Raw genomic sequence first — 16,310 nt, 5'->3', positions numbered from 1 at the left:
CGGGGAAGAATAGCAGGGTGCTTGTTGTCTTGCTTGATTAGGGACGTATTAAGTCTTCCACCGACTCTAATTCTTGATTATCGACGTAGGCTGTCAGTCGACTGAATGCGTGTATTTTGGCAGTTGATTCCTGCCCAGCAATGTCTTCAATTCGTGCGAAAAGTAAGCTGCTTGGGTTACCTTTATCTAGTAGATTCTTGTCTCTTCACAGGCGTCAATGTTCGTTTGGCGGTAGGGTATTGTCATTCGAGCCTTCTTCAGTCGATGTATGAACGAGATGTAGACAGCTGTAATTCTTATTAGTTTTTTAAGGTTAGAATATTTATAGGTCAATTTTCCGGCATATTGTGGCTTAAAGGTGGTGGAGGCGAGTGTTGTTCATGGTCGTGCTTCTTGCTGGCATTGACTGTCATCTAGAGTTGGCTGGCGAGGCCAATTCTTTTGAGTTGAAATCCATGGTGGCCCATTCCACCAAACCTGGTGTTCTTGAAGATGAAACGAGGTGATGCCTTTTAATGCACAATCTGCTAGATTTGATATTCCAGGGACGAATCTCCACTGAGTGTTGGGTGTAAGATCTTGAATTGACGATACTTTATTGCTTACAAATCCCTTCCACCGTAATGGGTGGGATTTTATCCATGCCAATGTTACTCGGGAGTCCGTCCACAGATGGATTGCATCAATTTCATTCGTAGCGTGGTTACTACGTAGCGAGTTAACTTTAAGAGTGACGTAATAATGCGGCTGCGAGTTCCAATCATAGTATGGTGATTTTCTTCAATGGAGCCACCTTTATCTTTGAAATTTATTTAATAAATTTAATTAATTGAATTAACGTAATAATTGCATTATTTAGTTAATACAAATTCTATCTATAAAACTAACGTATCTTTGAAATAATTAGTCTTGTAATATAAAATAGTTGTGTAATTATTTTATAAGAAAATTAAATATATTTTAAAAATAAAATTTGCAGAAAATATTATAAATATGTATAATATAAATATAAAATATTGTAATATTTTAATGTTCTTTCTTGTATAAGTTCATTGTATATAAATATACAATTATAGAGATATTTTTAGGAAATTTTTAACTTAATCAATATTTATATTATTTCAGTCAATCTTTAGAACTAAGGATATGCACAGTAAACTATGAGGTACATAGTTATATTTTTAGTGTTTAAATGATACAATAATTAGTCATATAAGAAATTTATAAATTAATTCTTTAATGCTTAAAATGTTTAAATAACTGGTTTAAATAGTTTTTTTATAGAATTGTATTTCAAAATTCATATAGTACGTTGTTGTGTATAAACAGATATTTTCGTGTTTATAATAATTTTCGTATTTTATATGAAGTCATAAATTTGTCAAAATTGTCTTGTCTATTAAAAAAATCTATTATTATTACTTAAAAGGTACAATGCAAATACATATGTAATAAACTTTTTTAATGTAATTTAAATTCAATAAGAAGCTTAGCCTATTTATAAAAAAATTATGTTAATGTATCATTATAGACCATACTTTTGCTAATTTATAATAATTTAAGTAAATAATTATTTGAGATATATATGTTTATAATATTTAAACAGATTTTATGAATAATGCATGTTAAAAAATTGAATTTCTATGAAACTAATATTTATTAAATATGAATATTCAACATAAAATCAATGAAATCAATGTCATAAATCTATACTATTAATATAATATTAATTTCAAATGTATTTTTAATAACAGCATAAAAAAATTTCATATTTCAATTTTAAAAGAAACATGGATATTCCATTTAAGTTAAATAAAAATTACTCATTTATATTGTTAAGATTTCATTAAATATTTTTATTTAAACTGATTTTTTTTAAATATTCATTTTTTATGTTGCTGTAGTTATCTAATTGCATTTTATAAGGTTATTTTTATTTTGATACTTTATGAACAATTTTTTAATAATTATCAATTTAAAATAATTATTCATATACTCTAACGCCGTTAATTCTTTTACGTGTTGTATTTATTAATAATAAATTATAAATTAGTTTTTCAATTTTTAAAACTTCAATTTAAAGAATTAGATAGCAATGAATCGATATAATTCTATAAAATTCGAATACATCAATTTTTGACTTATTATATATGTTGTATAATGATAAATGAAATATTATAAATTCGATACTGTCAGTTTCTATTTTAAGTCAACTATAATATAATATATAAAACATATAAAATTATATTGAGAGTAATTAAGGTAAATTAGTTTAATTGTTACTATTTGTATGAACAAGTAGTAATAGATAGTAAAATTAAAAATTTTGCATGTAATCTCTCGAATTAAGAAACTAGCTTTCATAGGCCAGATTCATTTTCAATCTGTTAAAGTGCATTTTAAGTGCTTTGCTTCGTAAGGCTTCATATCCGTCAACTTCTTTCTGAGTATTCATTTGTCTTATGCTCTAATTTTTCTTAAGATTGAGGAGTCTCGTCGAAGAAGAGGAAAGGTACAATTTTATTTCGAAGTCGATGAATCGTATGTAAGGTAGGAGTAAAGAGTATTGAAAAGTGACACGAGGGAAACGTAGACATACGATGAAGTAGCAAAGGGGAAAACAATATGAGAAAGATTCTATGCGGAGATCTTCAGAAAATATAAGACGACGAAAGCGCGAGACAAGTTCACTTTATTGAAATTGTAATCTAGTAAAAACCATTGATACTGTCCCTTTCTCCCTTCGGACTCTTAAAACTTCTTTGTTTTACTTAGAAACTTTTTGGGGAAAGAGGGCGTAAAATAGATAGGGATATTAAATTGAAAAAATTTGCGTAAATATATGAATGATAAAGCTAGATCTGGAAAATTTGAAGTGATAGGAATTATAATTCACTTCTTATGTTGAAGAATTTTTATGGATGTCTCTAGAGTATTTTATTGTTATAAATATAACGCATATATACACTTGTATTAATAAAATACCAGTGTATTTTTTCATTCCATTTTTTTTTGTAATTTAGCTGTAAAGAAAATAATAGTTGAGTGAACAAAGGCAGTGTTAAATTTCACGATTACTATATTTTATTATTCTATTAAAAGTATCAGTGAGTAAAATTGATTGATTAATTTGATTGAAATATTCTTGATTTACTATTATCTAAATAGTTTAAAAATATAAAAACATTTATAAATTAAAAAAGGAAATGTCTATTTAAGCGGCATTATAAATTAGAACAAATTTTCGGTACTTAATGCTGATAAATCTGATTGTATAATAAAAATTTGAAAAGTAATTATTAAAGTACAGAAAGCTTTTATTTAAAGTTTTTACATGTTCTCAATTCATTAATGTGCGATAGTAAATTTTAGATAACTTTTGAATTAAAAAATTCCAATGTTTTAAAAACTAATTTTGTTAATTAAAAACTAAAAAATAATCGTTTAATTTTATAATATAAATGATTTCGGTTTAATTTAATCTTATTACTGAAATATTTTCTTTAAAAAAATGTTCTTAATTATTTGTATGCGGTGGTATTGAAGTACAATTTATAGTTTATTTGAAATATTGCAAAATAATGAAATATTTAAATTATTATCAAATAAGAAGAAAATTCTATAATATTTAATTTAAATGATATATATAATTACCAGAATATTTTTTTCATATTTCGAAATGTAATGCTTATAATTTTTACTATAAATATTATTATAACATTCATTAAATCTATTCAAATATAACGATTTTAATCTATAACAATAAATAAATTTCAATCATTAAAATCAATAAAATTTTATAAACCATATCTTAAAAATAATTTTGAACATTTCAATTTCTGTAAAAGTGATTAAAAGAATTTAGTTTTTATAAGAAAGATATTGAAAGTTCTATTTTTCATGTCATTGCTGTAGATTACATGTTTGAGTTATAAAATAAGTTATATGCTTCATATTTAAACTACAAATTCTAGTTAAATATTTAAACTAATATAATTTAAAAATTAAGAAACGTGTTTGTTAAATTAAAGATTTAATATTTATATAATTCAGAATATTAGTAAAAGTATAAAGTAAGTTCTCTTCAAATTGCATACATCATAGTGCAAAATTTATAGAATATTTATTTATTGCTCAAAAATTTATTATGATCCTTTTCATTTTTGTTTAAATAAAAATATTCAAGTCAAGAACTATAATTATATGTCATTCGGAAAATTGAATAGCCTAATGAAATAGAAAAAGTAATTAGTGAATCCCTTTAAGATTTCTATCATTAAATTGATAAACACAAAGGATATAAAAGACCATTAGTATCTGCCGCTACATTTACTTAAATACGCGTCGCTTAATTATATAATTCTTTAATTAAGCCACGTCATCCTTATGAAAAATCTATTTGCATGATTAACTGTACTGTTTTCTTAAAAGCAAAGAAAAGGGTGACATGGCAAAGCATTGTGTGCGGAAGGAAGAGCGGCTTCACGGGAGAAATCACTCGTACTTTATGCTATTCGCAGACTGCACTGTCCCCTACATGGAGAAAAATTTAAAAGGAATGAGAAAAGAGGTACAAAAACAATAATGAGAGAAACTAAGAGATAGATGTATCGGAATCTACAAATATACATAGAGATAATTTATTTATATACATATGCTACATGTGTAATTATGTATACGTGAATGTGTGCAACAAAGAAGGTAACAGATAAAGAAAAACATCAAGTAAAAATTTGAGATGAATCGTTATACGAATAAATTTATGTTTTCCTTTTTCCGGCTAGTAAAAATTTTTAATGAGTTTCGAATGAAGGATAACAATTAAAGATAATGATTTTAGCAACATCCTTATGGTTTGTGAACTGGAATAACACAGACATCCAAAATTATCGATAAAAGATAGAAGATAAAGGAGGGAGAGAAAGAGAGAAAAATAAAAAAAAATAAATAAAAAAAATAGATTTTGAAACGATATTACGCGATAAGTTAAACTTCACTTTTAACATTAATAATAACAGTATATATAATGATAGTATTTAAAAAATTTCAATTTATTGCTATTAATTTTAAAATATTTTGTATAAAAATATAGCGTGTTATGTAAGTAGTTCTAAAACATCAAAATTAATGTATGCCTTAATTTTTCGTTTTCTTTATTTAATAGAAATTTATTTATGAGTTTTATGCATGTTTTTGCATGTTTAAATATCTTCTAAATGTAAATATTAATAAAAAAAAATTGAATTTGTATGTTAATAAAACATACTGTATTATACGTATTTGTACATGCTAAAAATGAAAAATAATAGGAAAAATATAAGTAGCAATGAGAACGTGCAATAATTTATGAGATGAAATTGCTGTTCGACTTGTTTATTTAAAATTAATTAACTAATGTTCTTGATATTTTTTAGTAAGACTTTATCAATGATATTCATAATGTATAGGAAGTAGGAGTTGCTTCTATTATCATTTGCTGTCATAAGCTTCATTTTGTTCAGAATGGTAATTAGCTTATAAGTAATTTCATGATTCAGTCATGTTTCATTTAAATATAATGAAAATAATATATATATATATATATACATATGAAGAAAATAACTTGACTGCACTATATCTACATATCAAACTCTCTTAAGATTTAAATTGTCGAAGCAAATATTTTAAGAAGCTGCCCGTGTAGAGAACCGATTTGCGAAACAAGAAGATACTGTATAAGTAAATATAGCTTATCTCTCGTGTATAAAGAGGCAAGATCGGGGGCATATGCAAACGCATAATTAGGGTGAAGTAGCAGCACCGGTGTTTCGGGCTGTGTGGAGCCTTAAGGGGCGAGTGGTGATCAGTCTTGCTTACTGATTCTCCCGGTGTTGACACCACCCGCTCAAGGCACCATACTTCTGTGCATCAATTACAGCACTAGAGACTCTATGAGATACAAAAGACAATTGAATATATGTTATGAAAGAGAGAGAGAGAGAGAGAGAGAGAGAGAGAGAGAGAGAAAGAGATGATATAGCGTTCTATACCTGTCAATCTTTGAAATAGCAATCGAATGTCTTCCATAATCTTTAAAAGATTGTTAATCATTATTTTCTTGCCAACAGTAGCAATTTTTCATGACTTTTTCAATGTATACTCTCGAGGGAATTAAAATAAAAAAAACTGTATAGATTCATTACACTAAAATAATAATCATTCATATTATCCACTGATACTGTAACTTTATTACAATTATATCGAAGTTTTTATATCATAAGCATAATTTTTGCTGTACTTAAATTTTATTCTTACTTACTATTTCTTACTCTATAAATTAATTGTATTTGGTTTTTATTTAAATTTAATCTAATTTTTATTTGGAAAAAGTTTCACAAAATGTGTATATAAGGGTCATTTTTATTGTTTTAAATATTTTTCTATTGAGATATATTTCTGATTATATGTATCATGAACAAATAAACATACGAACAATCATGCGATTAATTGTAGACTGAGTTAATGACAGCTAATGACAATCTCATTTCAATGAAATTGAAGATGAAGAGGGGATTCTACATGAACATAATACTTCTAATTTGTTTTATAAAGTTCACACTTACCTCATAAATTCTATATACTTAAGATCCACTGTTAGTAAGCAGTGATTTTAAAATAGACCATTAAAAATATAGAATTTAGAAAACTTTTATTTTTCGTTATAGATTATAAGTATTGAAAATTTAATAAATATTTAAAAACAAGTGCTATGTTTCTCTAGAAAAAAGGAATGCAATCATTTGAAGGGTTGATCTTATGTTTGCCTTAATTTGATGAACAGCTCTATTGGGATTTATTGGAGACAATTTTAGCGAAGGTGAAGTAAGTTAAGCTTACTTTAACTTGCCTAAGATAAGCATCTAAGAATGATTAAGAATCTAAGAATGATTGGTATTATTTTTATTATTAAGAAATATTATTAGGTAATGTTAATCATACAATATTCAGCTAATTCAAGCTACGTATTAATTATATAGTGAATTTATACTTCTAGAAAAGTTTCGGATAATGAAAGTTGGTTAATTATTTAGGTAGTTGACAAAAGATTTAAACATTTATTACTTTTATTATTGACGTTATTTGTAATTTTATATATACGCTTAAGCTAACCTTATAAGTAATAATTATAAGTACATGATTACATTATTTGCAATGACACTAAAGGAAATTGATAGATATTGTATAAGTAAGTAAACTATGTTGATATTAAAGATGATTAGCATGTTTTAACAGACATTTTGGAGACTTATTAATGTATCGATTCTAACTATGATTTTTTTGATAAGTTAATAAACACTATCGATATTTCCTATAACAAAAGTTGCGAAAAGTGAAAGAAAATAGAGGGTAAATAATATTCGGTATTGCGATACTTGCGATACTTGCGACACGTAACTTATACGTGCTAGCTTTTACAACTCCTAAGGCAGTTGTTACTTAGCTATGTTATATCTACGACAATACTTACACTATGAGTGAAGAGTAGGAGGGGGACGATTACATAAACTGGAGTAATATTGACCCGATGAAAACTGCATTAAAATAATATTAAATTAATTTCTTAATATTACCATAAATTATTGTAAATGGATATAGTTGAATTTTCTTACTAAGTCATTTATATAACTATAAGAATGTAAAAAATAGAAACTATCATTTAAACGATGTAACTGTAATATCAATTTCTGATAAAAGTACACGAATAATATGATATACTATTTACACTATAAACTTTCTTCTCAATTTATTTTAAAAATATAACAATTATTTTATATGCATAATATTTTTGATCGATCATTTAAAAAATTATTAAGACAGCATAAAGTATTTAGACGATATAAAGATATTAGTATAACGCAGTCAACACGACGAAAGTAGTGGTCATTTGATAATATTATAGTTTGTGTGTTAAAAAATTTCATAGTTTATATAAGTAAAATTTTAGTAATGTATATAAACTAAATTATTGATTAAATAAGAATAGATAAGAATTCAATAAATAGAGTATTAAACAGATGGTGGTGAAAGAGCACGTAAATCATCATTAATAGCAAAATTCAAGAGCTTGTGTACAGTCAGTCCATTATCTCTTTTATGCAATGTATAATGTCTCTTTCATATTTATACATTTCCTTGAAGAATGTGAACATATTGGGAGATGGCAGCGTTTGATTTGCCAATGTTCGATTTCTCAGTTTAAACAGGCTAGGGAGTCTATAACGGGCGATACAATATTTTTTCCATATTTTATTCGTAGTGCTAGAAAAAACAAATAGGAAAACGAAAATATGTGAATCCTTATTAAATAATTAAGGAATAGCCTGTCGAAAAAATAATACATTAATAATATACTCAATATGATTTACCTCGAAATAGAAGTATTAAGTAATTTAGTCGAATCGGTTAAGATTCATTATAAATTGAAAAATAATGTTGGAAGATTATTAAAATAAATTACTATTTTTAAAAAATGGAAACAAAAAATAATATAAATTATAAATTCGCAAGATGTACAAAAAATAGTCATGTGATATTATTGTAATAAGTGAGATATTTATATCAAGATGAATTAGTATAGTAATTGATTACATAATAAATACAAAATGTCATATGTGAAAGACAACTGTAGATAGATTAAAATCTTTATTTAACTACAAGAATTTCGTAAATGATATTATATTAACTTCAAAATATTTAATTTTAATGCAAAATCTAAAAATCTAAATTTATATATTATATATGAATTAAGTTATAATAAAAATTTGTTTATTATACAAAAAATATAAATTATGAAATTTAAAAAATTTTTTTATTGTACAATAAGTATAGTTTCTGAGTTTTTAGTTAGGAATCATTTTCTGTTATTTTGTAAAATTGTATTTTCATAACCATGATTTATTAATTTATTTATAAATAAGAAAATGATAATTAAATTATGAAATTTAGATTGATTATACATAAACGCCTATTAAATGAGAATTCGGTTATTAAAAAAAGTCATGAACGAAATTCAAAGGAAGAGCATTGTACATTTCAATTTTATGTCAGTTCTATTTAGTATTCGAAATAAATAACTCATACATAACTTTTAAGTTGCTTTTCATCCATAGATATTTATAAATTTATCGAAAAAATATCGAGAATGCACAGCGTATATAACAGAATAAAAAATTTTGTTAATAAATCCGTCATACAAATGTTAGTTATTCAACTTTAAATATAAAAGAGTTGAAGTATGTGCTTTCATTCTCATTATATAAATCGAAAGTAATTTCGCTGTATTGCATCCATTTGCTGGATCATGCGAAATAAAGTATTAAAGTGTTATTAATTTGAGTTGTAGTATATTTTTTGGATTAAAATTCATGTGGAAACATGTATGCTCACCGGTTCTCTTCTCAGCGTCACGAAATGTGACCTCGCTTAAAATAACAGGTTGGCTCCTGCCTTTAGCGTTGACAGCGTAGACAGCAACGTGGACACCTGCGTCCACTGAGGCTTTGAGTCCTGACAGTACGAATATGGGCTCTTCCCTTGTCGAGACATTATACAGTGGTCGAATACTTGCCAATGCCTCGAGGTCGCCATGATATACCTCGAGGATAAATTCTTGGGGTAGGCCACCGTCGTAGCCAGAGTAACATTTGACCTCAACACTAGTGTATGTCTGATTCGACAGGCTACAGTTGCGTACAGGGAATGGTTTACCTGAAATAAAAGTGATTATTATTATTTTATTTTTATAGCTTTGATTTTAACGTCTTTTATAAATAATTTAGATGTATTCATGTAGAAGTTAGTTTGACCAAAATTCTGAGGGAAATGGCTGAACAGAAAATAATTTCATCAAGTAGTTCTGTGATTAGGAATATTATACTAAATAATAAGTCGTCGCAAACATTTTATATGAAAATATTTTAATAATATTTTATATTAAAAAATTCTTTTTAGAATGAAATTAAAATATTTGGTAAAATTTTTACGTGAATATATCGCTTTCGAGGTTAATCGATTTTTTCATTAAATCTACTTATGAAATTAATTTTCATTCCATAAGTATGATGCATAAAAAATTATATAATAGGGATAAAAACCACTTCTACTAAAAAAAAAAAGAATAATAAGTATTAAAGAATTAAAATAAAATACTTCAAGTACTGTAAATTCTTTCTCAAGTTTTATATAACTAATAAACTAAATAAATATAACAAATTTTTAAAACTATTAAAAATTTTAAAGTGTAAACGAAATGAAATAAAAAATGTGGATAATGTTTTAATTGCAATTAAAAAAGATTCTCAAAAATTTGAAATATATAAAAATTTTTATTCACAATTTGTACTAGAAATATTTTTTAAATCTAGGAAATTGGGATTGTTTAAAAATATTGTTTTTTGTATGAATGAACATTCTAAATTAAAATTTTTTATTTCCCTAAAATTTATAAAATATGTATATTTATATACTTATCAATTAATTGAATAATATTTTAATACAATATTGCCACAAAAAATGTAAACAATTTGTATTAACATTGTAATGAGATTGGAATTAGTGTTTGAAGTAAACTTCATGACAGTTGAACATATAGTCAAGTAGCCTGTAACCAAATTTTATATTTCAATATAAATATATTGTTAATATAATCGCGAAAGTTTAATTCACATTTATGTTTATTTATTTCTTTGATGTATGAAAATATGAACGTTCATCAGTAATTATTTTGAAATTATTATTTTTTATACAGATATAAGTTTAACTATTTATATTTAAAGCAAATATTACATTGCTAATATTTTTCTTTAGCATAAATTGTGTTTAAAAATTTGTTTAAATTTGTTTAAAAATATATAAATATATAAGTAAATATATAGAAATATATAGGTAAAATCATCTCATTAATAATTTACATATAATATAAGTGAATCAATGTAATAACATATACTTTTAAAATTATTCAGTCGTAAATATCATAATTTAGAAATATAGAAAGTAAAATTGTTATTATTGTCATTTAATTTTATTTGCATTATATTGTATTATTATATATATTTATATATATATATATATATATATATATATATATATATATATATATACACATAATTATGCTATAGAACAATTTTTAATTAAATTATAGTATAATTTTATAATGTCTTGTTTCGTAAAATAAATATAATTTTTTATAATTATAAGCTGTTATAAATGAAGATAATAAAAATATACCTATTCTTGTTTAATATGAAATTCTATTATTATCATTTTGTATATATTGTTTGTTAATTTTAATATTATTGATTTAGTAAATTCTCATTTCAATATTCTGTTTAATTATAATTATTTAATTATTCTTATACAGCACCCAAAAATCATAACAAAGTCTGATTTTTTACAACATTTTTAAATAAAATTTTGACACTATTTATTTATAAAATCATTTATATATTCATTTTGAAATCATATTTTTAAATTTTTCTGGAAATAATTTTAGAAATTTCTTATTAATGACAAAATATAAATATAAATTTCGGACTGAAAAAATCAAATTTGAATAAAATTTTGTAATGTTGTAAGAAACTTAACTGTCAACATAAATATTCTATGCGAATACCATTCTATATAATATAGAAAGGAAAGTAACCTAGAATTGTGAACATCCGATGAATATTGACGTAAATGTGTATTTTATCAATGACGCGAAAATCTGTTTATGGTTATAAATAAAAAATATATAATTAAAAGAAATATAAAAAAAATAAGCTGACTTTAATGAATATAGAACATGGCATGGCAAAATAAATTATGAAATAATAATGACCGATGAGAATTGAAAACTATTTTACTTTAAACACTAAGTACTCAAGTGATATAGGTAAAGAAATACAAATAATATATTAATTTAATATTTTGTAAATATCTGTGATTAAATATTTAATATACTACTTTTAAATTATTTTCTTCATTTACAAATATTATTCAATTAAAGTAATAATATATTAATGATAATATTTAAATACGTGAATTATTAATTTCTTCAATAATTATGTTGAAAATAATTAATCACTGTAAAAGAATTTTAAATCATCTCGATTATGAAAGAAGAATGATAATAATTGGAAGTGTATAATTGGAATATACAGATAATAATTTGAAGTGAAATAAATATTCTTAATATATCTAATATATTCAATACGTCCATTTTTCGATAATTCAAAACTTATAAAGCAACCGAATAAAATAATTATAAGACTATTTGCTCGTCGTGTTAGTGGGATGGTTAATAATGTATGTATAATGTAAAGTATCAAGTATACTACAGTCTTGTAGTAATGGTGTTCTGCATTTTCAGAAAGTGTACTGTAATTTGCGGATTTACATTTACCCAACTCTGACACATGTTTGAATCCCATACACGCGTATTTCTTTTCTTTCTCGTAATTGACGGTACATCTAAACATACTAGACGAGTTGCGGAAAAAGGCGGAGAGTTAAACAGCTGAATCCTATGCAAACATATCGAAGTATGCATCTGTACGGAACGAAAAAGGAAGCGAAAGAAAGTATTAGGAAAAGTTTAAGTTGAAGAGAATCACTTCTGTTTCTTGTTGATATGGTTTACTAGCTTCGTGTACTTTTTCGTCTGTACAGTTTTCGCATTCACTTATTTCTCGTTTGCATTATTTTGTACATTTTTTATTCCACCTCGTTGAATTTTATTTCTTTACAAACTTATTTTCTTCAATTTTCATTTGTTTTTCTCTGATATATTCACAAAAAGATAGTCTTTAATTATTACAGCATTAGCATAATATATTATCTTTTGTAATTTCTGATAGTGAGCGATCCCACTCTGACATTTGAATATCCTATAATGAATAAAATATAAATAATCATAATACAAAATATTTTAACTAATTTAGTTTTGTAAAATTCCTATAGGATCGAAAAATAAAGTTAGCGAGAGGGTAAGAAAACTAGTCTGTTGGATGGGAAAATATTTAAGAAAAGTCGTTGAGACTGTTTTCTACTGCAAAGCCGTATTAAATTGCTATTCAGAGACAATAAAAGAATGGATATGCAAAATATAAAATGGAAAACATATAAAAAGGGGTGCTTTACTCATAGTTATCGTCTTTGCTGAAGAGTAGAAGGCGGGTAGAGCATAGAGTTATAGATGTGAAACCAAAGGATGCAATGTGATAAATATGTAGAAAAATCTGCACATACTATTAAGAAATAGGACAGATTTAAAAAAAGATAGAGGCAGTAATGGCTTTTAATAAAATAGTAAAATTATGAAAAAGAAACAAAATTTTCGGTTTTGTTTTTAAATAATGATCTAAATAATGGAAGGAATAAATAAGTTATTTATAACACCGGAATATGTGTGTTATATTTTTATTATCAATCTTTCAAATTTCATAATTTATTTTCAACACATTATGATTATTATATTTTTAAAATAAAATGAAATTTTATTACCATAGGGTCGATAATTAATTAGTTTTACAATTCAATGAAATCAAGTCTTTTGTTAATTATTAAATATTTTTTATTATTTTATTAAATAAATTGTTTTAATAAAAATAGTAATAGTGATAACAATAATGATAATTATAATAGTAATATCAACAACGATAAAATGATAAAAATTTGAATAGTAATAAAAATCATAAATATATTAATAATATTTTTATAATAAAACATGTATTATGGCCATAAGAAAAATAAATTGATGTTTGACTAATTTTTAAAATTTTTACATTATTTTGATAAATAATTGTTTAAATTATTTTATTAATATTATTTAAAATATGAAAAAATTTGACTTTCGTTTATAAAAATTGTTTCGTTACGTATTTCATAATTGAGTTTTAAAGATATAAATGAATAAGGATTTAGTTTTAGTAATAAAGTTTTATTTTAGAAGCTTATCTTGCTGATTTAAATGATATTTAATAGATTATAAGTATAAATAATATACAATATCAGCAAAATTTATATTCGTACCATCCCTATTTATAATGAATTCCTGCAGTAGTAAATACCTTTAGGCATGCCCGTTTACAGATTAACTACTATAATACTTTTAATATTCAACTCATAATTTATATATAATTATTCTCTTTTTATATATTTGGAAGAGTTATATTCGTTTTTGAATTATATATTCAATTAATATGATAGCATTTACATAATAAATAAATTTTATAAAGTAGAATTTATCTGATAACCTACTGTATCAGTATGTATTATTATTTTAATTTTACAGAAAATTAATTAGAAGTTATCAATGTTTTTATTTTCATGTGAAGCAGAGAAACAAATATAATATAAAAATCTAAATAATTGATGAAAACTTTTCTAGGCAAGTTAAACTTAAGTAGTCATTACAATCAAATGTTTCAGAAGTACAGATTTTTCTAAAATCGCCAAAAACCAGCATACTATTAATTTTCTTGAGATAGTCAGTTTTGTTAACAATTGTTACAAATTATTGAACAATTATTGAATACAAACAGATCAATGCCAATGAGCTACAATAAGACAACTAAAATTTGGTTAGTATTTATTGAGTACAATATATATTGATATTGATATGAATAGTAGCAATAAAAAACGGCCATCAAGAACATAGATACTCATTGTTTGAACATAAAAAAGCATTCTCATTTTGTTCCACGTGGTAGCTCTCAGTATCTCACAACTGAAAAAGAGTTCGGCTACATGTCAACGTCGGTTAGGATTAGACATGAACCGCAAAAATTAGCGTGCTTCTCCAAATCTGCTTTCCGACGGCATATTAATTCTTTTATCAGATAGGCCATCTTGTTAATCAGACTTGACACAAGCGTTAACCTGTTAAAGGGCTCTTCGGACCTAAAAAATAATTTAGGTTTATCGTGTTATTAATTCGCCGAATTCATTATTTGCCATTAAAAGAATGTATAAAACATAAGTATTTTGAGTTTCTAATTTTATATAGAGTGTGAATTATAATTTAGAGAATGTAAGATTGAAATTAAACCCAATATATATATATATATATATATATATATATATATCAATTATGTAAATGTAAAAATTAAATTTGAAATGGGTAAAAATATAAATATCAAAATATCTAAATAGTTTTACTGTCCTATTCAAATATAGTATTCTGTAAAATTTTAATAATACAATATAAGAACAAAAGAAGTGTGTTGAATAATATAATTAAAATATTAAAATTAAATTATTGTTATTGAAATAGAACTATTACAAAATATAAATAATTTCTATCAATTATACTTAAATTTATTAATATTTTTTATTAATAAATTAATCTGTTAGAATTTATAAATTATATATATTACGAAATTTGAATTATACAGTTTTAATTCTTTTATTAAAAACTGTTTTAAATTCCTACAATGAAAAAATATATTGTTAAATTTATTTCTTAATTAAGCCAATTATATTTATAAAATTGTTTTAAATAATTATTTTTAAATAATTTTAATAAAACTTAAAACTTCATTTAATTTAATTTTTATTATCTGCATTTTAATTACCTTTTTACTGCTTAGTAGAATTCGATAGTAATGACTTTTTATATCTATTAAAATAGCTTGAATGCCTAATAGGTAGTAATAATAGCTTCTAAATACATAATGTTCGATTCTATTTAATACAGCGATATTATCATTTTACTGAATTTACGAGTTAAGATTTTTTTATTTTGATTTTTTATTTATACTATTTGAATTCATTAAAATTCAACAGCTAATATTAACTTTAAATTGATATTATTGTTTTGTTATTATTATTTGTTAATAAATGTTTAAACATGACTTATTTTTAATGAAAAACGGGTTTGTTATATGCGTTTTATGTTGCTGAATTTTTTTATTTAGTATAGCACTAAAGATTAGATGAATATTTGCTACAAAATTAATTTAATTTAGTAATTGCGGTAGGTATAGAAATAAATGTATATTGAATATAAATTAATTGTTGTGTCATAAATCCTTTCAAATTCCTACATTTTTTTGATTAGACAATATTTTATTCTATATTTAAATATTTATTTTAAATTACCTTGAATTTATTAGATTATTTAAAATTTTAATTTATTATATTAAATTTTTTTATTTAGCCATATCGTCTATAAATGAGAGAAATGAAGAGAATGAGAAAAGAAAAATAAAAAGAATTACGATATTAAATATTGTATAAACAAAGTAATCTGTGAGAGTGAAAAAGACAATGAGAATATGAGAATAGGATAG

At 23.9% G+C, this 16,310-nt stretch overlaps 1 protein-coding gene across 1 annotated transcript in view; it reads right to left on the bottom strand.

The window, feature by feature from the left end:
• The window catches only part of LOC105361145 (hemicentin-1), a 196,240-nt gene that overhangs the window by 16,411 nt on the left and 163,519 nt on the right, over positions 1-16,310 (bottom strand). The window contains exon 12 of the mRNA XM_011498252.1: positions 9,427-9,747. Coding sequence (XP_011496554.1) covers positions 9,427-9,747 — 321 coding nt within the window. The remainder of the gene's footprint in view (positions 1-9,426; positions 9,748-16,310) is intronic.

This window comes from Ceratosolen solmsi, unplaced genomic scaffold (genome assembly GCF_000503995.2).
Source record: "Ceratosolen solmsi marchali unplaced genomic scaffold, CerSol_1.0 scaffold14, whole genome shotgun sequence".
NCBI lineage: Eukaryota > Metazoa > Arthropoda > Insecta > Hymenoptera > Agaonidae > Ceratosolen > Ceratosolen solmsi.
This window is presented reverse-complemented; position numbering and strand designations above follow the sequence as displayed.